Raw genomic sequence first — 25,924 nt, 5'->3', positions numbered from 1 at the left:
AGCTTTTCTCATGTGCGCAGATGTTGCTCTGGCTCTGTAGGCATAACAGAGATTGTTTGCTGCAAAAGGAACCCCAGTAGCTGCAAGATCACAAGATCATTTTATACACTAGCCCATAAACAGAAAGCTTTCATATACTGTGCTCTGAGTTTCTGGGTTGTTTTGCTGGGTGTGTTTTATATTGCTAATAAATAGTGTGTGGTAAGTGAAGAATATTGGATTTATATTACTGTTTCAGTTAACATTTTGATTTGGCTATCTGAAAGTCATAACAAATTCTAATTTCAGGTTACCACGTGTGAAGTCAGTAAGGACTTTCAGACTGTAGACGTGTGTGACCATTTATGGTGTCTCTTCTCCAGAGGTAGCAGAGAAATCCTCTTTCTTTTCCTCAAGAGGTAGTTCTTGGTCAATTGAATGTGGGCCCCCAGTGTTTCTTCCTGGACCCCGTTGGCATTTTCTACATCTTTTTGAAATGCTCAGGAAGAGGTAAGCTTTTTAGGTGTGGTTGCTGGAGTCACTGGGTGGAACCATCACTCCCCACCCCTTGACATGATGCAACTTCCCACATGCTGAAAGTGCTGATCCGCAACACAGCTGCATTACATTCTCTCTGGAGGAAAGACAAAGCCAAGGAAATAACTTCTCTCAAGGAAAGCCCAACATAGTGTACCTAAAGTGTGGACCGAAGGCTACATCAGTACATGCACTGGGCTGAAGACTGGTTGCTAATTAATCTCACGATCAAATTGTTCTGCTTATGAGAAAAAGAAATAAGCCCATAGTTTTGGATTAAATCCAGAAAGGAAAAAAAGCAGCTGTTATTACTCTGTAAATTTATTTTGTATTTACCCTAAAAATAAATTATTTTTTTTATAAATTGAACATTAAAATATATACTAAGGATAATATTCAGGGGGTACTTTGGGGTTAGAGATGGGGTTGATAATGGAAGTGTTGAGGATAATCTCACTTGCAATACAGATATAGGAGGGATTTTTTTCTTCTCCTATAGTTCAGTTTTAGAGTTATAAGGATATTGTCGAAAATGCAACCAAAGTTCAAAGAAAGTACACAATTTGCCCAAGACTGGATCATGTGGCAGAAACACAATTCAAAAGATATTGATTCCCAAATAAGTATGTCTACCATTGTTCCATTTTTACCTATGTGTAAATACATTATCAATCAATCAATCAAAAAATGATAACATTCCACATACTGTTGTCCTCTATATAGTTTTCAGTTTCCATTTTTGGACTAGTTGGAGGCTTTTAGTTGTTAGACGAATTCTAGGACTTCAGTTCAAGTGATGATCACCAGGTGAGCCTTCTTATGGAAGGATGACATGACAAGTAAAAGCATCAGGGGACAGATTAGCCCAACACAAGGTTTTATAATCCCTACAGAAATGGCAGTTTTGCCTACTCAGAACTTGCTGTCCAAGTGACTTTCAGTTGTCACAAGCTGGGTATGATTTATGCTTGCCTTGGTTACTCCATTTTCTTTCAGTGGTCCAGTCTGAATACATCTTCTGTTCACTCAAAGAACCATTCATTGGCCTTATTTAAAAGCTGATAACAAATTCCTTGAAAAAGCATGAGGACCAAAGGTTTAGGTTCTGGTCCATTTAAATATGTGACCCAAAATGTTGAAGACATGAAGAACCCAGGCATGGCATTACTTTGACTTGATGTGGGGTAAACAATTCAAGTGAAAACTCACATTTGAGATGATCAGAAACACGGAACAAGTCCTTCTGAGGTGACAATGACCACACAATAAAAGTCAAAGTAGAGTTGTAAACTCGGCTTCTGTGCAGCTTGTTCACACAGATTCTTTGGCCCCAAAGATGGCAAGATCTAAGAATCAATGTTCAGCTTTATCCTTTTACTGCATTGTCACCCAAACCACCATTATTTTCAAGTTACCTTGTCACATTCTGAGTCATCTGAGGAGCTTCATTGGAGTCTCCATGGTTTTAGTCAAATGACTTGAATATGCCTTATGAGGTCTCACAGTGGTCTCCCCGCAGAGCAGATGATGTAAGGTGATTTCAGATTTGCACACCTAAAACAGAGAGAACATTGGTTTCCATAGTAGTGCTTGTCTGTGTTTATCATTATGGATTATACATACAAATGTGATGCTGAAGCAGTTGCTCTCAGTACTCTACCTAGACGGCATTTGTCTACTGACCGATGCATCACTACTGTACTGACAGTAGCAGGAAGTAACCCATGAAAAATAGCATCCTGCTCTAGAGGATTACCCATGGCCAACAGAGTACCTTGCCAACAAGTTGCTAACAGAATGTGAGACCCTGATCACTACCCCACTGTGAGCATCATGACCCTATGATTGCTTGATACAGAATATTAAAGCCAAGAGCCCCCTTGCTCATATAATCCCTCTCTCTCTTCAGCTGGACTCCTGTAGCTCAGCCTGTTGCTTGGATGTGGATCTCTGCATCTGCTTCCATTAGTTACTGGATGAAGGTTCTATGATGACAGTTAGGGTAGTCCCCAATATGATTACAGGAGAAGACCAGTTTAGGCACCCTCTCCACTATTGTTAGAGGTCTTAGTTAGGGTCAAGATCATGATGGGGAAACCCACGGAGACAGTTGACCAGAACTCGTAGGAGCTCACAGACTCTAGACTGACAGTTGGCGAGCCTATAAGGGACCAAAGCAGGACCTCTGCATGTGATTGACAGTTTTGTAGGCTGGTCTGTTTGTGGCACCCCTGGCAGTGGGGACAGGATCCATTCCTGGTGTATGAGGTGGCTTTTTAAAGCCCATTTCATGTGATGTGATGCTTTGCTCAGCCTTGATGTGGGGGTAGGGGACTTGGTCCTGCCTCAACTGAATTTGCCAGGCTTTGTTGACCCTCCAGGGGGAAGCCTTACCCTTTCTGAGTCGTTGATGGTGGTGGGTGAGGGGAGGTGGGGAGAGTGAAGGGAGGAGGAACTGTGGTTGGCATGTAAAATGATATATATACATATATATCCATCCAAGAGCCACTCTTCTTTGGGATAGGTCTATGATGCTGTTCACATTCTCTCTGTTCCTATAGAATCAGGCCCAGACGCCACTGGAGCCAAAGCCTCATCTTTGCTTGGCAACTTCAGGCTGTGCTGTCTGCTTTCCTTACCTCACTATAGGTTTTGTCTTAGGTACCACCCACAGCCATCACCTCTATTTCAGATACTTCTACTGGAGAGACTGACTTTCCATGCCAAGCTTATGAATGCATACGGATCTTCAATCCTCCTTTTTATTCCTCCTCTTTTTAGTCTTTCTCCTCCTCTTCATACTTCTCCTCCTCCTTTTTTTCCTCTTCCTCCTCCCTTCTAGTTTTGATCATGGAATATTAGTCATTTCTTAAAGTGGGAATAGTGAAAGTATCACAGAGGAAATATTTTTGTTCTTAATGTATCTCTCATTAATTTTAGAGTTTTTCTCAGTTGTGTGGATTTAAAGAACAATAACCAGAGTGGGGAAAACTTGAAATAATATGGTACATATGTAACTAAGAAACTTTTGTAGATAAAGTTGATATAGGACTTTGAGCAGTAGAATATTCCCCTTGATGGCTATGGTGAAAGTGGCCCATTCAGATATTTACATTTATCTAATGAGCATTTCTTAACTTTTTTTGTTTTTTTGAGAGGATTCCTTTATGTAACCCTGGCTTTCCTGGAACTCTCTCTGTATCTCAGGCTGGCCTCACACTCACAGTGATTCACCTGCTTCTGCCTCCCAAGTGCTGGGATTAAACCTGTACACCACCATTGCCCAGCTTTTAAATTTCTTTTCACGCAACAATATGTATGCATCATTAGACATTAAATATATAATCATCAGTAAGATAATTTAATCTCTGTCTTCTAGAGGGCTGCTAGCCTTCCCACTTAGAACTTTGACTTAGGCAAACATAAACAAGAAAAAAGGAAACTGTAAATTTGCACTATTCTATTGCATCTGAAGGTAATTTTTACCACCTGTCTGGGTTCATGAAAAGGCACCAAAAATGTGACAGAGGGTCTTCTCAGACACACATGTATGGAGTCAATAAACATTTTTCAAGTGAACACACACAACCTATTTAATGCTTAGGTCATTTCCATACCTTTTTCTTACGTAGCAATATAAGACAGCAAGAAAAGCACTAATTAACAATCCAACTCCAATTCCGATTGCAATGTATTTTTCATAAGAATCCATGGCATATGAAGTTAAGGTCAAATGTTCACACCTTTCTCCCGTATAGCCAGTAAAGCACCTTTAAAGGGAGAAAAGAATATACGACCTTAAAGCCTACAATGACAGAAGTACAAACCGGTGCTGCACTTCAAAGAATGAGAGAGGAGAGAGATTGACAGAGGCACGTGGGGGCCAGTCCATTAATGAACCAGCCTGTGTGTTACAGTCCATTAATGAACCAGCCTGTGCGTTACAGTCCATGAATGAACCAGCCTGTGTGTTACAGTCCTTTCAGTGAGGCCTCGCACACCCCTCATTGCTAGGAAGGAAAGGTAGAGTGCTTGTCAAGAAAGTGAGCAAATCGGGGGCCAAAAATAAGATCACGGCAGCTCCGGCCTTCATCTTCCTGAGTATATTTTCTCTTTGTGAGACTCTGTCTCATCCTGCCAACCTATAAAAGTCCAGAGTCATCTTCCCATGTTGCTAGAAATGCAGACACTGACACGATACTTACAGAATATTAAAGTCAGCATTCCTAACAAGCTCAGGTTCCACACATGCTATAGTGTGGGAACTACAGTATTGAGTAATATGGATAAGAAGGTTAGAAAAAAAAGACTTCTTCATATTCAAATACATTCAGATCAAGCAATATTTCCAATATTTCCCCATTTTCTTGACAATTTATCATCTTATTCTTTTTATTATTTTTCAAGATTATAATAAAATGAGATCCCCATCTCGCTCCTTTCTCTGAGTACTTCCCTGTTCCTAAGAAGAAAAGGGAGTTTGCTGTGAGAACATGTCTCCCAGAAATGGCAGAAGCAACACCCATGAGGTCTCACCAGAACAATGACAGCATCAGTAGACAAGCTAATGTGGACTAGGGAGGACTCAGGACGTCTCGCTCTGCCCAAAAAGCTGTAGGTAACTAAGGAATAACACAACCAAAGGACACCAAGGGGATACAATTTAGAAAGGAAGAAGTCAAATTTTCCCCCATTTGCTTATGATAAGACAGTATACACAATTGCTCCCCAAAATTCTATCAGGAATGCTGAGAGGGAAGTGCATACCAATTGGCTACCAAACACTATCTTTACTGGACAAAACAGAATGGTTGGAGCTGTGCTATGTCCACCATTTTCTTCTGTCTTTAAGACTTGCTGAGTTCCTCACAGTTACCTGCAAATGGCTTTCTTCAGCTCACGGTGGAATGCACACACTCCATTAATGCAGTAATTATTGTGGTCTTCCAGACAAGGGTGGGAGAACTTCAAAGCTACAGGTCCTTCCATGTAGTCAACTAGAAAAAGGAGATGCAGTATTAGCATTTAAGTGGGCCCTACTTTCACAATACACGTTCAATGCATGTGTAAAGAGACCTTTTATTTTTAGAATATTTTAGGGTCTTTGTCATTTGAAATATTTTTGTGGGGGGGCTCTGTCCAAAAGGTTGGATTCATGTCTCTACACACGCAGTCAATTAATTGCAGGGTGGAGGTGGACTGATGATTGGCCCATTCTTTGGAAGCTAATAACAAAGCACAGAGGTGAGTTGGTCGAAAGGTGGCAGCATTGGTTCCAGTTTAGCAGGCCAGTTTTGAACAGTGTTTCTCAGGCATGCACCCAATGCTAATTGGAAAGAAGGCCTCATATCACTTTGCATTTCCCCCACATGGGTAAGGCAGCACCTAGGGAGCCCTAGATGTAACTTTGCTCTATAGTAGATATTTATTCCCTCTCCAGAAGAAAGGATGAGAATCCACTTTCACTCTCCCACAAACTGCCAGGAGGTATTAATTAGACAGGGGACGTTCTCACTGACTGACCAGCAAGGGACTGTTATGACTGATATAAGAAACCAATACCAATGTGGGGCTCAGGTAGACACAGCCAATGGCAACACCACTACATACTATGTGACAGTTCTATGTTAAGAGGTGTTGTGAAGTATTTGCAGAGCCACAGAGGTGGGATCTGAGACAGATTTTATTTCTTTTTTTTTACTGCAAAAATGACCACAGTGCACAGTCTAGTGATCTGAAACCTCCTTGTGAGACACCCACATTAGGAAAGTCTGCTCTGAAAAATCCGTGTTTCATGATGCCACTGATTCTGGAATGCCAGGTGTAACATATACTGGTTGGTGCCGTCCTTGGTGCCTATGCAGTGGTAAAGAATCTTAGGAACAGCTACACAATTGAATCCTTGCCAATTTCAAGCCTTTCTTAAGCAGAATTAGTGGCGTGTATTGAGTGAGAGAGTACACCTCCTTACTATTAGCTATCTCTCATGCTATACCATATGTACATTTCTAGAGACTGAGAGGATCCTACTTATGTGTCTTCAGGGGAAAAACAGACCTAAAACATCCATTTTCATGTGAAAAATACTAAACGTCTATACACCAGAGTACCAAAAGGACACCATATCACTTTGCTTTGAAAACACACACAAGAATTTAAAATTGACATTCAATTTGCCGACTGTGGTGTCTTAAACGTAATTTATCCCTTTAGGAACTGATTTGGAGACACTGAGAATTTGAAAAACATAATTTCCAAAGTAAGGGCACTCCAGAGAGACTCATTCTTCCTTCGTGGAGAAGAATATTAGTTATAACTTTATTAAAAACATTGAAAAGATATGATTCATATTTTTAAGTTGAAAGTAAAATGAAGGACTACATCATATATAGAAAGTAAAACGAGGGACTACATTATATATGGAAAGCAAAACGAGGGACTACATTATATATGGAAAGTAAAATGAGGGACTACATCATGGTTGTAGAATGCTTGCTTAGCATGCACAAGGCCCTGGAGTCCATGCCAGCATTGCAACAAAATAAGAAAAAAAAATACAAATATTTTCCAGGAAGAATGGAAAGGAAAAATATATCATAGCTTCTCCATTCCTTCCTTGTTTCCGTTGTTATCTAATATTTCATTTGCAGCTCTTTCAGCATTATGAGAGAGAGGAAAAGGGTGGGATGGGGGGGGCTGGAACCACATCTATGCCATCTGCCACTAACATGAAACCATGCCTTTAAATTTTCTGCACATTCCGTTTTACAAATTGATGTTCAAAAATCAAAAGGACAACTTCAGTGTTTAAAATTACTGGGGAAAAGGGAATCAATTAGATATTACTATCTTTAATATTTAAAAAATGAACTATTTGGCTTCATCTTTTTTATTGACTAGACCCTGAAATCAAGATAAGGATTTTCCTATGTCCTGATCACAAACATAGCCTTTACATCAGGGGACATGATGAGATCTGTGAGGGAGTCAAAGCCATTCAGACACAGGTCTTGATAGGCAAGGAGTTTTCCAAGTTCATCTGTAGTTCAAATAGGTTTAGAAGCTGTTCCTCAATGCCGGGCTCAGCACATCCAGAAGCCTCTATGGTATGCACAGTCAGATAGAAAGAAAGTATATGACCACCATCAGCAACAAAAAACTGGGTGGAAGAGGTTAGAACATGCAGCATATGCTAAAAGGACAATAAGCAATAAGAAAAGACCTTTCCAAAGGTCAGGAAAAGCACTGCTTCTTGTAGCTATAATTTCTGTGGTTGCTAAGCTCACTGTCAGAGATCACCCTCCTCAAGAATGTCAAGGTCATATGCAATTACACTGGTTACCTCGGGTCACTAGGAGTCGAGCAGAATCCAAGCAGAGCCTATGGCATGTCTCACATTCAGCAAAGCAGCTGAAGACAGGCAGGTTTTCTCACCCTTGCTTCCCTTCCTCCTTTAACAAAACAACAAAGCAACCCTTTGCTGGCACATCTACCTGTCACTTCATCTTAACATCATCTTTCCGAAATAGCTGATTATCTTATAAAACACGGTTACAAATTTTTCCAGTGTTGTCTCTATCACAATTCAACTTTCTGTCAACGGTTTCAAAGATGGCATTTGAATTAGAATGGCAAGGAAGTACCTTCTGTGTCGTTAACTGTCCAGTTGCGCTGCTGCTTCGTGCTTGAAGGCATCACACGCACGTCATCTTCTTCTGTCAGCCCGGCCGCCATTGCTATGGTGGGGGAAAAGCATCTTTCACAGGTGAGTCTCCTTTGTGCATAAACAAGAGCTCCAATGCCGGTCTTAGTCTGGGGATTCCCATTTTCTGTTTGGTTTTAACTCGTTATGTTTGATGGGATCCAGAACCTGACAAGGGCAATTCCAGACTACTTTTTAGCTGTCTCATCGACAATATTACGGTTACGGAACACTGAAATACACCCATTCTTAGGAGTAAGTTCTGTATTTGCATGCTAAGTCAATTACCACACACAGCTTGCAGCAGCACAGTAGCTGCTATCAAGTGCACTTCAATTCCTTAAAGCCATCATGTCAGGGAGAAGAAAGAGCATCTATTCCATAAAGACCCGATTAATCCACACATTCCTTGCTCTGATCTCGTACAGAGTTAACAAATCAGAAAGGAAGTAGCCTACCTTTGAACAGGAGGCAGACTGCCATTGCAACCCCCAAAGCCATATCCTGTAGCCGCTGAACTTCTTTCCCTGGTCCTCAGAGACTGAAGGGTGGAAGGTTTTTAATTGCGCTCTCTGAGTCTTTCCTCCATTTATATTTCATGAAGCGTCATTTGGCAGTTCTTACCAATCCAAAAACTATGTGCTCCTGGCAGCAGTCTGAAGCCTGCAGGCACTCGCACACTTGTTTAGGATACCTGTGTTATCTAGAGATGTGATCAAATTTCCTCTTGAAACACTCGTTTCCTGTCACCTGTGGGCATAATCGCGGGCACAAAAGTTCTTAAAAACAACAAAAACGAACGCAAATGCAGAAAAGTGCCCGCTCCTATGAACTGAACCGAACCATGGCTTCTTAATAGGTTAAGAAGGACCACAGCCAAGATATCTGCAAACCACTGGAGTGGATAACCTGTTATGATCAGTGAAAGTACCGGATTTGACAGTCACTTCTATCCCCTTTCATTATAGCTGCTGAAAAAAATAGTGAGTGGGTATTTTAAAAATAAAAATATTTTGTTAATATGGCTATAAAGAAGAATCAAATTTGTATAAAAGTATGTGTAGTATTCCATTTTTGTTTTCTTACTTAGCTGTATTCATGATAAGTTTTGTTAAGTAAAATTACTTCTAATACTATAACTTTTATGTCATCCTGGCATTTAATGCTTTATGAAGAAATGGGATGGACTGCTAAGTTCTAGGAACAGCAGTATTTAAGTCTGGCCCCATGATAGTCTGCCCAGAATCAATGCATTAATAATATTGAACTATATATGGTGGCAATAGTAATCATAGACCCTTCATTGAGGTAGCCTCTAATCTGGGTATATCTAATGAATATCTAGGTTGAATTTCATACAGCACTCAAGGTTGTCTCACTGTTGACCCATCAGTGATTAAAATGATATTATAAAAACCCAAATATGTAATTTTGCCTGTGCCTTTTTGTTTAAACTGTAGGGGCTACTTGCAAATTTTCACCTTTCCCAAATTACATTGAATATTTATGAAATGGTTTGCTGAAGTGGTGTGCCTTTCTACTTGGAATTTCATTTGCTTATGTTTTCTGAACCTTAAAAACTTGTTCAAGGTTGGTTATCATGTGAATCATGTCCACCAAGCAAATTATATTTATCAGAAAGGATGACTTTCTATATTCAAATAAGAATTTGGCTTTAGAAACCACGCAAGCACGAGCTTGTTGTACTCATTACAGCTTGGGCAATCATTTACCACAAGAGTCATCACTTTAAAGCTAAAAGAATATGTACCACTTGGCTTACTTTAAATATGTCTACACACTGGAGCTCTGGTTTTAGGATCTTAAAGAATTATTTAGTATGTCAACTTCTGGGCATCATTTTTTCACAAGAAAAATAATAGTTGAATTATATCTTCTTTAGCCACTTGTGGAGAATTTAAAACATAATTTATTAAGGATTAAAATATTGTCACAAGTCTTTCAAAGTTTCTGAAAAGAATGTGATTATCCCCCCTCTGTGTGTGTGTGTGTGTGTGTGTGTGTGTATGAGAGACAAAGAGAGAGAGTTCATCAAACCCAGAACTTCATCACAGCACCAGTGCCAAATACACCTGGCCCAAATATCTTTGTTCTTAAGACTGAGCTATAGATGCATGATGATTGTCTTTGTAATAACATTTACCTGGAGGGACTGGGGAGATGGCTCAGTTGGAAAAGTGCTTGCCATGAAACTGTGAGGACCTGAGGTTTGGATCCCCAGCACCCATGTAACATCAGGGGTGATGGAACACACCTGGAACGTCAGTGCTGGAGAGGAAGAAGTGGGAAGGTTCTCAGGGCTTGCTGCAAGTCAGTCTACTTGAATCCATACATTCCAGGTTCAGTGAGATACATATTGCTGCTGGTTGGATTTTTGTCAATGACTCAACCTTTGACACATCTGGAAAGAGAGAATCTCAACTGAGAATTGCCTGCATCAAGCTGCCCTGTGGACATGTCTGTGGATGATTATTAATGATGGACATGGGAGAGTTCTGCTTATTATGGATGGTCCAGAGCTGTATAGAATAGCAAGCAGAGTAAGCCATTGGGAGCAAGCCAGTAACTAGTGTTCTTCCATGGTTTCTGATTTAGTTTGTGACTCAAGGCTCCTGCCTCAAGTTTCTTTCCCGATTTCCCTCATTGAAGGACTATGACTTATGACATGTAAACAAATAAAACATTTTCTCCCTAGGTTGCCTTTTGTCATGGTGCTTATTACGGCAAACTAGACTTTAAAAAAAACTTAAGATAACAAAGATGAATGGAGGTTCAAAAGACTTGATTAGGGCTGAGAGTGTAGCTGAGAGATTGAGGGTGTAATTACACAAGTAAGGAGTGGGATTCAGTCCCTAATACACAAGAAAAAGAAGAGAGTAGATATTGGAAGAGATAAGGAGGAAGGAGAGGAGTGAAGAGAAAAATACTCAAGTCATTGTCAAATCCCTCCTCAGAAGCCCTTATACCCTTCCAGCTGTGTCCTCTGGCAAAAGTGACTGTACTGATCACAGAAGAAGTCCCTTAACCCCAATAGTCAAATTTTAAATAAATTTCCTTTTATTATAAGAAACTAAATACTAAAGTAAGCAAAGTTGTCACTCATATTTGTAAAGTCAGGTTTTCTTTGGGCCCCCAGCTCAATAAATAAAATAAATATATACACAGAAATTTATTAACTTTGAAAGCTTGGCCCTATCTTAGGCTTGTCCCACTGGCTCTTATAACATAAGTTAAGTCGGATTTTTAAATCTATGTTCCTTTTCATGGCTCAGTTACCTTCACCTTCTCCTGCCCACCCTAGTTCCTCAACCTCTGGCTAGCAACTCTGCCTTTCCTCTCCCCAGAACCGTCTCTGTCCAGAAGTCATGCCTACACCTCCTGCCTAGCTATTGGTCATTCAGATCTTTATTAAACCAATGACAGTGACACATCTTCACACAGTGTAAAGGAATATTCCACGACACTTCAGAGAATAGAGCTTGGTGACCAACTCCCCAAAGAGTTCCCACTGTAGACTAGGCCACACTGAGATACCCCTCTGCCACCTTGGCTTCCATTTTACACTAGGCAACAGCTCTAAGTCAGCCCAGCTGCTGCTTTTCCTCTGGGGTCTGTACTGATGGCTCTGATACCACTCTCCATATTAAAGTCACTTTCATCCTCTCACCACAAAGTCGTTTTTTCCAACTTTAGAGGATAGAGAGATGCCTATTGCAAGATGGACTCACTGGCATCTTCATTTACTGCTAATACACACTAAAGCCAATTAAAGCTAAGAGAGGGAAGGGGAGATTCACTGTCACATTTTCCTCATGCCATACTTCTTTTTAGAGCATTCTTCCCTCTCCTCTAAAAGTTTATCCCTCCATCTCTTTCTTCTTTGACGCTGTTAGGTCTTTTTGTTTTGTTGGTTTTTACTAAATGAGCACTTAGAGCTAGTACTCACCAGGTAATATTTATGAGTATTGTTTGTCCCTCTATACTTATCCTGTAATTCTTTCTGAGTTTGTTGGCATTTCTCAGTTCACTCATAAACTACTAGATGTCTATGGAAATCATGGCATGTCACTGTGCAGAATGCTGTTTGTGAAATTAAGTGTGTAGGCAGTGCATGATTTCTGGCCTTCAATAACTAAAGTCAGCCAGGGGACATACACATGTAACCTGGTAGGAAGTGACAGCTTCCATGGTTACCAGCACAAAGATCTGTGGCAGTTGAGAAGTGGAACTCAAATTTTCATGGCAAAATTTTATTTGGAATGAATCTCAGTAAGTAGGATTTTTATAGGTAGTGATGTGATCTCTGCCCTTGACTGAACACTAAATAATCAAGAGGATCATTTTCCTCACCTACCACAAAGACAGTTAAGAAAAAGACAAAAAGAATAAGAAGAAATTGAAGGCGGGGGTTTAGCACACGGTAGCTGCTCAATCAATGAACATCTACAACCACTGAATGGGGTAAAAGGATACAAGGTGGATCGTGGCCTCCAAGTCTAAGAATTTAATTGCCAGTATGTGCATTGAATCCTGTATTTTCACCATGAATATCCAAACCCTTCCAGGATTACTTCATGACTGTCACTTATGTGCTATGTTATTGCCTCACACTCAACATGTCTTAATTGAACTTATTATCTCTTCTCCCAAGTCAACTCCTTTTGTAACTTCCTTATGCGAATCGGTGATTATGTCCTCTGACTCTGACTGTAATCACTACATTCTGGCTTCTCATGGTTTCCTCTGACTTCCACCACTCTCCACCTTTCTCTTTTCATTTCATCTGACTGAATTTTTTAAATTCTGTTTAATGTTACATCGTGTTACAATACTACTTACATGAATTCTTTGTTTCTTTGCAGATAGTATAGGGAAAGATAATGTATCTTCACACTTCTCCTCGGTTTACAGACTCCAAATATCCCCGAATGGAATCACACCATTCAGCCAATTTTGTCTCGTATGTGTGAGAAAAGACTCCTACCTTCACTACACACTTGGTTACACTCATCTGAGCCCTCTTGTTGACAAAACCTATCTCAGCCAACCAAGCTCAGGTTTAGCAGAGATAAAGTCAATCTTTCTCCTTGACACTGTGGCATCCACTGCATCTCTTTTGATGGACATCTTTCTCTTCAATTTAAACAAGCATCAGAATTTTTCTTTTTGCTTAGTCTCTGGGAAGACTGACCCTTAAATAAACAATATACAGAAACAATCCTTTTCATCTCACTGGGCAGGGGAACACCCATAGCCATAGTCCCTGTATTTTTAACATTCATGCATCTCTGGGAATTTTGCTCTAGAACTCAGGCTCCATTAAAATTTATTTAAACCATGTCCTTTCTAAAATGTTTGCTCACAAACTGAACTTACAGTTCTGTTAGGGATACTTGACCACGTGGTCTGGACTCACTGTAGAACACATTCTAACTGTCTTTTCTTTCATGTTTGAGAAACTTAACATTTTTCCCAGAAGGTAGTAAATGAACAGTTAACAGGGACAGCAAGATGTCTCAGGGGTAGAGGTGCTTGCTTCCAAGCCTGATCTCTCTGTAGCTCAATCCCCCCAACACACACACACACACACACACACACACACACACACACACACACACAGCACAGCATATACACCCAAATATTCAAGCTATCTTAATAAAAGAATATTGCAATAATTCTTCTTTAAATTGCTTTTATTGAACAGTTATGAACAGCTGGTCCATTTTCACACAAAGGATCAAGAGTCACAGTCATGAAGACATGCACTGAACAAGAGCCATTACTAATACATAAACATACTGGGATAGGGACATGAAACCTCGGTACCAATTATATAAATCCAGTCATTAAATAGCCTTTTATTAACAGTCACAGAGATTTCCCAATTTGGATTATTCAGAAGCATGGTGTCTGAATTAGCATCAAATGCTATCCTGGAAAAGAAAAGAAATGTGTGCACAAAACCTAGCTTTTGTTATATCTCAGAGTTCAATTTTAACAAAATGAAAGCATGATAAATCTACGAGTGTTCTGTTCCTGTGAATAAATATACCCCATGATATATACTTAATGACAGACTCACAATTGCATTTGGTTGATATTTGTGGGGAAGTCACTTTAGTTTGACTTTTTACATTCATTTGTTTTGAGATTTTTCTATTTTTATTAGTGAAGTAAAATGAATGATAAGGAAACCTAACACATATAATGTGGGAACTAAATAGGCATGCCCTTCTATTACACCAAGTAATTTTTTTTTTAGTTTTCCAAGTAGCATGGCAGCTTTTGCTTGAATAGTTTTTGTTTCTTAAATAAAATGTCAATAGGATTGCCTTGTGGGATGCTGGGAGATATCTGAGATTAAAACTTCATTTTCAACATCCTATCTTCCCCTTAATACATGATCTCTTTTTCAACAGATAACCTAGGATATGAACTATATTTAAAAATCAAGGTTATGACAAACTATAGTTTATATGGCACCCATTTGGCTGACAAAAGTTTTTGAAAACCTACTGTTAGTGATATTTAGGTTATGTCAAAAATATATTTATTAAATATGAATTCTTCATTTGTTTTAACATTATGGACAAATATCCATAAAGTAAGAATTGCTATCCAAATTGTCATTGTAATTGCTTTGTTGTATTTCTTAAGACTCAAAATCTATAGCAAGAAATCCATAAGGTTGTGTAAATAATCAATTCCACAATGATTCCACTCATGAAAAAATAAATACAATGTAGAAATAAATAGCTTTGTAGTAAAATAGAAAGCATTTGGTGGTTGTTAAATAAATAAGCAGTACTCTTTGTCGTGTGCACTCTGCTGTGTGATCTAGTAAATGATGCTCTTGGCAGCCAGAAGTGTGTTCTTCAGAAGCATGGCCACCGTCATGGGTCCCACACCTCCTGGGACTGGAGTGATGAAGCTGGCTTTCTTCTTAACAGCTGAGGAGACAGAACATTTCTTCATTTTAAATGTACCTAAGAATATCATTTTTAAGCACAAAGTATATAGTCCATTTTCCCCATTATACACACAATTTTACAAACTCCCAATCATTTATAAGATGAATTAGGCTACAATGAAGATAGACAGACAGGCACACACGCGCATGCGTATGTGCGCGCGCGTGCACACACACACACACACACATCATTCTATGATATATACAGTGGATACAGAAAGGCATGCTCAATCTCTATGCTTCTGCTTTATATGAACAAAAGCAATAAGCTATGATCAATGTGTCATTCTTGTTATAATTTGTAGAAAGCAGTAGGCTTATAGCCAGGAAACCTGGCTAACAGTATCACAGGCCTACAGGCAATCATGATGAGGTCCTGAAGTGGGACACATTAACCTGATTAGATGTGCCAGGGCAGGAAGGCCTTAAGCATATTTGCATATTTTACGGCCATCCCAAGTCTGGGCATCAGGGGCTTCTGGGCTTGCTCACAGGAGAGAGGAGAGAGAGAGAGAGAGAGAGAGAGAGAGAGAGAGAGAGAGAGAGAGAGAGAGAGAGAGAGAGAGAGAGAGAGAGAGAGAGAGAGAGAGAGAGAGAGAGAGAGAGAGAGAGAGAGAGAGAGAGAGAGAGAGAGAGAGAGAGAGAGAGAGAGAGAGAGAGAGAGAGAGAGAGAGAGAGAGAGAGAGAGAGAGAGAGAGAGAGAGAGAGAGAGAGAGAGAGAGAGAGAGAGAGAGATGCAGAGTTAGGTTAGCCATAGCAGTTCTCTATAACTAGCCTTGAGAGAGTGAGCCTGCCAGCCTACAGGAGGATGTGACCTGATTTGGGGAGGAGACAGCTATATGATCTGTGATCTAACAATTCCACGTAACTAATTCAAAAAGATATTAAATTGGTCACAACAGGAAGTGGGGATACAGGGACTCATCCCTCTCCTCTTCGACAGGCACAACTAGGTTTGAAAAACTCTATTCCACCCCTTCTCAGTATAGCTGTATTATCATGGTAAACTCCCAAGTGGCTACAGGGACAGCAATAAATAGTAGGATGTTCTGATATAAGAAAGGAAGGAAGGGAGGGAGGGAGGGAGGGAGGGAGAGAGTGAGGGAGGGAGGAAGGGAAGGAAGGGAAGGAGGTAGGTAGGTAGTGGAAGCAACTGCAACATATTGGTTTTCCTACTTATTTACTCAGCACTCCCAGTATAAGTTACATGTTACACTTCAAATCATAGCGGATAAGCAAGCAGTATTCGTCATTCTCTTCCTTGGATGTCAGATCCAATAAACTTCTGGTCTGCTTGGGTCTCACCATCTTCCTCTTGAAAGTTTGCTTTTCCCCCACATATTCAGAACTCATGCTCAAAAAGTAAGCTGTGTGGAGGGGTAGGAGCAGGAATGGGTTGTTGCATGAAACACCTGCCAGACATCTTAGCCCAGAAGCTGCTCTTTTTGCACAGGTTGCTAGTAGCAACTGCACATGAGCAACCTACCTGGCCTGTCATTCTTCACTGGAATCTTCAATTGTCTTGGGTTAGGACTTCCCAGGATGTTAAAAAGCCTTTATTAACATCAGCAAATCAGACATTACTCAGTGGGCAGAAGATTAAACATTGCTATAGACACAGTTGAGCATCCAAGTACTATTTTCAATTTTTTTTGTATTTGAAACAAAGTAGATACACATGGAGGCAAGGTTTGTACACAGTAATGAGAGGGGAGCAATAATGGGTTTGATTTTAAAACACCTATTAGGCTTCTCTGTCATTTTTTTGTTTCATTTTCCTGAGGGGCTGTGCCTGAGAAGAAATAAGTCTATATGTGTTGAATGGCATTAATGTAGTTTATAGTCTATTCACATAAGGAACAAGAACACATTTTTAGGTGAGGAATCACGGCAGAAGGCACTGGGTACATCATGATGTCAGTGGGTAATGGAAAAGTGTTCATATGGGGAGGGAGGGAGCACCAACAGTCCCTAGATTCAGGAGGCTGAGATGGGAGAGTAACCTCCACCCAGAAGTTTAAAGCCAATCTGGACAATAAAATAACACCTTGTTTCTTAAATCGTATGTAATAAATAAATAAATAAATATTTTCTAATGACAATTTTGCATAACCATCTCAAGGCTATATGTTTGTGGAGTACCACAGATGCTTTGAGGTGACAACAGTCATGAGAGAAGTTCTGAGTTCAGGTCATGCTTGATACTGTGAAATGCATCTTCTCTGATCATGTCTAGAAAAAAGTAAGTTAATGAGCACTGAATCACCAGAACAACTTCTTGTTTACTATTTCCCTAAGAGCATGCAGGCTTTGCACCTGCTTGTAAATAAGATGCTTTCAGTGTGTGTGTGTGTGTGTGTGTGTGTGTGTGTGTGTGTGTGTGTGTGCGTGTGTGTATGTGTGTGTGTGTGTGTGTGTTAGGGTCTTCTCTATGCTTCACTGCAGAGAAACATAGTTATTACATGGCAATAACTCCATTCCCAGATTGACTCACTATGGCGCTCTAGAAGTAGGGTAATATCTGTGCATGTGTTTAAGAGAAATATCAAGTCTCTTTTGAATGAGAATTAGGTATTAGACCAATCATGATGTGCCGGGCGGTGGTGGCACATGCCTTTAATCCCAGCACTCGGGAGGCAGAGGCAGGCGGATCGCTGTGAGTTCTAGGCTAGGCTGGACCGACAGCCTCGAAAACAATACAGAGAAACCCTGTCTCGTAAAAACCAAAAAAAAAAAATAGTTTCATGATTCACTAAAGAACATACTGAAAAATCTAGAGCTAAATTCAATTCCATAAAAATCATAAGTTTGAGAGTTACTGAAACTGACAATTAGGGCAAATAAAATACCTGTTAAGTTCTAATATCTGTGTGCAATGTGCCCTGGAGATGAGGCTTACAATAAAGGGAAATTTTTGAAAATGAGAATTATTTTAGGAAAAGAAATAATTATAACAAAATTTTATTTGAATGACTTCTCTACAAAACTTCAGAGACTTGAGAGTAACTACTAGAGATTTCCTTGAACTTATGAACATGATTTATACTGCCTACTCTCTCTAACATGTCCCATCTGCTGAACATTTGTTCTTCCTCCTCAGTCTAGCAGAAATGTCACTAGAGCTGGTTAGTTCCCAAAGATAACCGTTTACTCATTGCTCCATGAAATTTACAGAATAGTGTTCAAGGTGCTGCTCTTTCCCCAACCTCCAGATTCTAGTGTAAACAACTGGATATCATGGTCTGAAGTATGAAACAACTGTACTGGAGAAAGAGAAGCGTTCCCCGTATAAACAAGGTGGTGGAAATGTAAAGCTTGATTGAGTTAGAGATTTGGAGACTTATAGCATACGGCAGCTTCAGGTTGCTAGGTGAACCCAATTGGCAGGCAGTTTGTAACCTCTACAGCATCACAGTTGGTAATGTCTCCTAGGCCAAACGATTTCTCACCATCAGACTTAGACTCTGAAGTGTGGGATAAGAATAGTGTCAAAAAACACTATGCAAAGTGGATGTGTGTTTCACAGGAAACACGTTACCACTCTTTATAGTCCACAATAGCGATGGTTGGTGTTCTGTCTACCATTACAGCCACAGCATCTATGGTCAGATTTTATTCTTTAAAACATATCCTATCACCTCACACATTGACATTTGTGGGACTGTGACTAGTATTAGGATAAAGTCAAAAGTATTCATCAAGGCGACCAAGATCTATTGTCCTCTGGTCCTAGTCCCATATCTGATTATTACTTTTCCTACACATGGTACAAACTGGCCCAGATAGAGTCACAGAAATTTTCCCTTGTGTAAGACACAGTTACTAATCCATGGAATTCACAGTCTTATTATAGAGATGCATATGTAAAAAATGCAATGACTCAAGCAATAATTGAGTGATGGCTGTGGTGTGTGCTGAGGTGAAGTGCTTATGGCATTGTGAATGTGTTTGGAGGACATTCCTAAGACTGATATAGATGTGACACAGGTAGGCCAGACTTTTCCAGGTAAGAAATATAGAGATCAGGCAATGCTCTTGGTAGGGAAACCATGTTTTCAATCAAAACGGGAAACAACAGCAACAACAAAACTTCTCTTGGGTGGAAAACAGCTTGAAATTGGGAAATGTCACAGGAAAATTGGTATGGCTCATCTGTAGGTAAAAGGAATCTAGACGAAAGGATATGGAAGAGGTACGTGGTTTGTAGAGCACTGATTTTATAATATAACCTAAAATCAGTTGCTAAAGTATTTCTGAAGGGAAGAATGAAGACAGTCTGGGCTTTATAATCATTTCCATTATTCTTACTTGAAGAGAACTGTTTTTTAGTATCAGAGTAAGAATAATAGGTATGGAGCAACGGTTATTTCATGTTTAAAAGGAGGTGATGACAGGGTTGATGAAAGATACTAGGTGTTCAGTCTATGCATGTGCCTGAAAAAAATGCAAAGGTGACATGTGGTCACAGGGTGTGGAATGATTACTCATAAAGGACACGACTAGCGACATAAGGAATGTTCAGATGCTCTTTAACAACTTAGTTAGAACAAAAGAAGAAGGATGTGATCATTAACCTCCTGGCAGCAGTGGCCATGCTTCACGAGAGGGTGTCTCTGGCTTGGTTTTCCTGTGTCATTATGTCCTCTGGGAACTTTATGGTTCCAGTTCCCAGGACTGGCACTTAAGAATCGAAATTGAAAAGATGTCATCTGGAACATTTTCTAGGTCCCTGGCAGGTAGTGAATTTTTACTTCAGTGTTATTGTGTATTCCTCCATGGTCCTTCAGTAAGAACTGATGTGTCTGAACAGAATTGACTCTGCTAATATTTTATTAAAATTATGTCCTGGAAAGAAAGAATATATTTCTACTCTTAAAAAAACCTGTGTTTGGGTGGAGCAACAGAAAGTATTGCCTTAAGTTTCTCTTGTGTTGTTTTTCTTTCTAGTTTGTCATCTTACAAAAGTATCCTATGGCTGATGCTAGGTTTCTAACAGTGCAACAGCAAGCTTTTATAAGTAGTTTAATTTTAAAAGCAGCAACACATATGGATTTTAGACATAGATCTGGGGAGTACCAGCCTACAATCCTATGGCCAGAGAGTCTGGGAAACAGAAACTTCATTTAGTGGCTGATCGAAGAAGAGGCAGACTCCCTTGGTTAAGTACTGAGCTGAAAGAAAGCCAGTAACAGAGAGGGAGGACTGATGATCAAAGGGATTAAGACTGGGCTGGTTTAACCCCCCAGAAACAGCTGACCAGACAAAGGTTAACTCTTGAATCCCAGGCATCAGCCTGGGAATCCAGCATGGGACTGATCAAGACCCCCTGAATCTGGGTGTCAGTGAGGAGGCCTAGGTAATCTATTGAGCCTTGGGCAGCAGATCAGTACCCATCCCAACAGTACCCATCCCAAGTATACACACGGATTTTGGACTCCCATAGAACAATGTGAGGTGCACTCTCACCTTGAACTCTTGGGGAAGGTTCTAGGCCCTGCCCTATATGAAATGACAGACTATGGACACCCCCATGGAGGGCCTCACCCTCCCTGGGGGAATGAGGGGATAACGGGGGGGGGGTTGGGGAGAGGGCACGGGAGGAGGGGAGGGAATGGGAGAGGGACCTGGAACTGACTTGTGAAGCAACCTCGTTTCTTATCTAAATTTAAACTGGAAAATAAAATATAAAACAAATTAAAAAAATTAAAAAAGCAGCAACACACACCCCCCACCCCCACACCCACACCCACCCACCCACACACACACACACACACACACACACACTGTCTTGCTTCTCTCATGTGAATTTTGGCTTCCCAGTGTACATATATAATTGTCTAAATTAAATGGTTGGTGAAGTTTCCCATGCTTCTAAATACAAACTACTTAGGCATAGCCTCTCAAACATATCCACTATAATGGAGGGGAGACAAGCTTCAGGAAAACGAATGGTAGGAGTAACAACCAGAAAAACCTGAATGGCATAGGGCTGAAGAAATAGTATGACTCAGGAGGTAACAAAAAACACTCTACTTTCTCATACGGGTGTTATAAAACAACGTTAAGTGCATGCTGAGCCAGAGAGCAAAGGGCTCTTTAAGCACATGGCTGACCACTGAATTTTTGTATGGCAACAGGATCAGGCATAACCAAGGTAAAGTATTAAGCTAATCTCGGTTGGTGATTCTTTTTTTTAAATTACATTGTATTGATCAATTGATTGATTGATTGGTTGATTGACTTTGTGTGTGTGTGTGTGTGTGTGTGTGTGTGTGTGTGTGTGTGTGTGTACACTTGTGATTGCATTCTGTGAGTATGTAAGCCAAAGGAAAACTTGTAGGATTCTCTTCTCCTTTTCCCATGTGGGTTCTAGGGATCTAACTTAAGAGGTTACAAGCTTATGGCAGCAAGCACATTTACCTGATGAGTCATCTTGCTTGCCCATTTGACTGATTCTTAAGGTTCTCACAAGTTTTCTACATATACTTTATGAGCACATTCATTGTCAGGTTATCCTGAGGGAAGGAACAGCACAGAGGATTCTTGGTCTAATGGAGCAGAAGAGTATGAAACTCTGGCCTGTGTTTCTATACAGACTGGGCTGGCTTCATTAGGTTAGTGAGATGGAAGTACATGGACTTGATTCACCGATTTTCTGTTCAATGTATATTTGTGAGACATCTACTCACCAATTTTCCCCTCTCTTTCCCTCCCTTCCCTTTCTCTTTCCTTTCCTTTTTATATTAAATCAAATCTTTATATATCTGGCTAGCCATTTCATAGAAGTGAATGCCCAAAACAATGCCAATCATACCACTTAGAAAACATTGAATGGAGCCATGTAGCAACCCAGTTGCCTGGAAGAATCAAAAGTTACTGTCTATGAACTTGTTCATCACCAGTGAAGTCTCTTCACAGGCAAAGATGCTGTCTGCAGTCATTGCATTTTTACTCTTATTGGCAAGAGTTTAAATACTGCTATGATATTTCTATTGACATCTTGGGAATTGACTAATAACATTTTCCTTTCACAGTATCCTTGTGATACTTTGCGACATAATTTTTTGTGCCATCTTTCTCTCCCCTCCTCTAATTCCCTTTTCCTTCTGGCACTGAGGACTGCCATCAATAGTGAACTGGGGAACTATTTAGCACACGTTGGAGAGTCTTCTGCATCTCTTGGCAGGTCCTTGATCTCAGTAGCGTACCATAATCACACTTAAAGGTAATCGTATCTTAGGATGCTGAGAAACAATTAAACAAACAATCTCATCCTAGTATAAGAAAAGTTTACAAAGACATCAGACATTCCCATTGTTCTTTTGGATGTGTTTTTATACTTTGATGTTAACTATTTCCTATACAAATATGACAATTCCATGTGAAAGACACCCTACTAACTAGAATGTGTTTAGAAATACACTTCATTTCCAAGACCCAAACTTCATCATGACTACTTTGTGTTCACTGTGAGCATCAGTGGAGGCAGCCGGCACACTGATGACAGAGATCTCATGATGAGCTCCGTGGTTCTACCTGTTCTTAGAGGTGACCCATGTGGGCACCGTGAACACTGTCTTTCCTAGAGAACTACTTTCGTAACCTCTACCAATTTTTCAACTTACCAAGACAGATCATCTTTGGGTTAAAGTATCAGGTCTTCCCTCAAAATAAAGCTAGACTATGAGTAGATCTTATAATCATTTCCTCTTAAATGGTGATATTTTAAGCCAGACTGACCAATCATACTATCAACTTAAGTGAATGACACCAACACTGAGTTGGAAATAGGAAGTAGAATAGTCTACTTCCTTAGAAACTGGAAACACTCTCACCTCCCCATGTGGTAGAAGGCATTCTTGGGATGAAGAGGCACCAAAAGACTCTATTTGAAATGAGTTTTGGCATACCCAAAAAGTATAAATTTCTGAGACTTATTTATTGTTTGCATGGCTATATGCCCCATACTCGTAATGTGAGTAGCATGGCACAAATTCAAACCCTACATGCTGAAGTATTTAGTGAATGGACTAGTCTTTAGACACACCAAGCATAGATAATTCCTGCGTGACCTCCTTGTCTTGGAGCTGTATGTTCATTAAATGGTTTAAAAATCCTGCCACCTGTTGCTATGGCAGCAAGCATGGCTCTGTCAAGATGTGGAGGCTGCCTGCCTAGTCTATCCACATCTTAAACATAAAAATTTCAAAGCTAAGAATCAATTACTTATCAGCTCTCACTTGATTAATAAATAAACCAATAGAGCTTTCTAACAAGCTCACCGGCTCTGTCACAGGGCTTTAAGTAAATAAACAAACAAAAGTCCCTGATCTTAAAACACACTCAGGTTTCTTCCATATAAATATCAAAGGGGGGATAAGGGGTTAACTGCTCAGTAGCAACTTGGCAAAGCAATTCATACACATATTTTAGACAATTAAAATTTTTATTCTTACCCCAACACATGTTTAAAAAAAACACAGAAAGAAAAAGTTTTATTCAAATTGATGATTTTATATAAATGCTCTCATAGACCCAATCTATGTCTGGGTCCTGTTCTCCTTCTAACTGGCTCCACATTTTTGCTTTCTCCAACAGGCCTTTTCTAGATCCCAATAGGATTGGTAAAGCTGTGCTGTTAACTGGCACCAGAAGGCAACAACCTGGTAACCAAAGAGGGACAGTGTCCTGAATTCCAACCACATGTAAACTGAATGCCACTTCTACTGTTTACCCCATTGATCAAACTTCTTTTTAATGCGCTGACACATTGTACTATTTTTGTGCATTCCTTGCCAAATTATTCAATGTATTAATAATACTTTCAGGATAGTAAACTAACTCTCCTTCATATGCATTCCTATGAAACTAAAAGAAAAATGGTCTTTAGAAAAACATAAATGCCATTTTGAGGAAATTTCTGATGGTAATAAAAGCTAGAGGTTTTATAGGGTTGGTAATTGCTGGCATCTTAATGCTTATTGGAATCATAACTGCTACTATGGTAGGAATGTTGGCTCTCCAGTAGGGAATACAAACAGCTCAATTTACCAATGAACTAGCTAAAAATGTTTCAAGGATGGAAAGAACCCAAGAAAAAATAGACACAGATTTTTTTCTAGAAAGGCTGGGTGCCCTTAATGATAGCTTAGGCAACAAAAGCAAGATATTAAATATTGGCTGCCATTATAATTAACTTATATTTGTATCTCTGCTTTACCTTATAGTGATAACACAAATATTCAAGGAAATTGGTTAAGTACGTGGAATATGGCCTCAACACAATTGTATTATTGATCTTGAACAGTTACATCAAGAAATATATTCATTAGAATATTCTAATTATAATTCATTTGTCAATAATCTCTAATCAACAGTTTGCAGATGAATTTTGAAGTACATTATAGTGTTTCAATCCCTTTAATATTTTACACAATCAGGCTACTAAAATCCTGATAAATTTAATATTTTTTGCTATTATTCTTTCATTACTTCTAATAGGCTGAATCTGCATTCAAAGAATCCAGAGATGACTGAGAGCTCAAGAAAGAGGTGGCTATGTCACCATGGTGTTACAAAATGAGAAGGGGAGAGGTTCTGGGGCCCACATGGTCTGCAGTTTCTTACTCAAACACAACTCTTGACTCAGATGTGGTAATGAGACTGCAAAAACTCCATGTATGGGATCAAGCCTAAGAGAAATGTCTCCAGGGCAAAACAAGGCCACAAGGTCAAAAAAGTACAGAAGAACTCAGATAAGGGGTCAGAGATACCGTTTGTGAAGCTCTGCCTGAAATGCTAAACCTAGTGGCTATTTAACAATATATAAACAGCAATGGGAAAAATAAAAATGGTTCTTGAAGTGAACCTAGAGTCTTGAGTCTGTCTACCCCTAGACCCCCTTTCCAGTTCCAGGCATCAGAGGCCCAAGATTGCATTATTTGAGGTTTAAGAGCAGGAAGGTTAAACTTAGTGTGGGTCAGAAATACAGAATATATGACAAGAAACTCACATGAGAAAGGAATAGTTTACTTAGGACCAAAGAAATTGGCAGCTAAGTATGCTAAAGGAGCCTGAAGAATACAGAAATAGTCATGAATGCTATTCAGGTTGATTTCTTTGACAGTTGGATAAAAACAGACAAGACCAAAAAAACCACTGGAGGACAGAAAATGAGTGAAGAATGAGGTAGAAACTAAAGCACACAGTTACACACTTCTAGATGATTAGTGCAGTGAGAATGAGAGGGGGAATTGACAGGACCTGTATGTGGAAGTCCATTCCAACTTGCCACAAGTTCAGAGAGCTCAAAATCACTCCTATTGTCCTTGAGATATTAGCTTAATGGCTATAGGATGCCCTGGCCTCGGTGGTGAATGGCTCCTATCTAAATAATAATAGAGGTGGGCCCAGGTGAGTTTACACTTAACATAAAGGCTAGGTGATAAGTGCAGCTATGAAGAGCCTGATGGCCAAGTAGTACATGCAGATGCAGAATGTCTTTAGAATTAAGGGAAGTAATTGCTATTTGCCCTTTATACATGAGAATAGAAGTCTTCTGCCCTCTTTGGTTGGTTACGTAAGATGATGTATGAATAAACAGAGGAGCATTCAGTATGCACTGGAACTGCCCTCCTGACACTATCCTCTGTCTCTGTCTTTCCTTTAACATCTATAGCTAGCCATTCCCTCATCCATACTCCCACACTCCAGGA

The 25,924-nt window shown here is 39.8% G+C and overlaps 2 protein-coding genes and 1 long non-coding RNA gene across 6 annotated transcripts in view; 1 reads left to right on the top strand and 2 right to left on the bottom strand.

Annotated features, from left to right (window-relative positions):
* Positions 1–847: 847 nt before the first annotated feature.
* On the bottom strand, positions 848–8,734 carry Epgn (epithelial mitogen). Its single transcript, XM_040747393.1, has 5 exons — positions 8,677–8,734; positions 8,160–8,252; positions 5,393–5,513; positions 4,134–4,286; positions 848–2,070 (listed from the first exon to the last, which is right to left on the bottom strand). The coding sequence occupies exons 1-5, from the start codon at positions 8,717–8,719 to the stop codon at positions 2,016–2,018; spliced, it is 465 nt and encodes a 154-aa protein (XP_040603327.1). The 5' UTR covers positions 8,720–8,734; the 3' UTR covers positions 848–2,015.
* On the top strand, positions 8,222–25,787 carry LOC121140875. Its single transcript, XR_005877821.1, has 3 exons — positions 8,222–8,281; positions 23,808–23,875; positions 24,711–25,787. It is a non-coding gene; the product is annotated as an uncharacterized LOC121140875 (long non-coding RNA).
* Mthfd2l (methylenetetrahydrofolate dehydrogenase (NADP+ dependent) 2 like) overlaps positions 13,918–25,924 on the bottom strand; it is a 93,963-nt gene continuing 81,956 nt past the window's right edge. For all 4 annotated transcript variants that reach the window (XM_040747391.1, XM_040747390.1, XM_040747389.1 and 1 more), the window contains one exon: positions 13,918–15,189. In XM_040747391.1, coding sequence (XP_040603325.1) covers positions 15,077–15,189 — 113 coding nt within the window. In that variant the 3' untranslated portion in view covers positions 13,918–15,076. The remainder of the gene's footprint in view (positions 15,190–25,924) is intronic.

Source organism: Mesocricetus auratus, unplaced genomic scaffold, assembly GCF_017639785.1.
Source record: "Mesocricetus auratus isolate SY011 unplaced genomic scaffold, BCM_Maur_2.0 Super-Scaffold_100006, whole genome shotgun sequence".
NCBI classification, from domain to species: domain Eukaryota; kingdom Metazoa; phylum Chordata; class Mammalia; order Rodentia; family Cricetidae; genus Mesocricetus; species Mesocricetus auratus.
This window is presented reverse-complemented; position numbering and strand designations above follow the sequence as displayed.

What these genes read in the sequence shown, in the direction of transcription:
- Epgn (XM_040747393.1), bottom strand. Translation starts at nt 8,719, where the DNA reads ATGGCTTTGGGGGTTGCAATGGCAGTCTGCCTCCTGTTCAAAG. An exon ending in CTGAAGAAAGCCATTTGCAG is followed by an intron (nt 4,287 to 5,392) that starts GTAACTGTGAGG and finishes CTCCCTTTAAAG; the next exon opens with GTGCTTTACTGGCTATACGG. An exon ending in TATTGCTACGTAAGAAAAAG is followed by an intron (nt 2,071 to 4,133) that starts GTATGGAAATGA and finishes TCTCTGTTTTAG; the next exon opens with GTGTGCAAATCTGAAATCAC.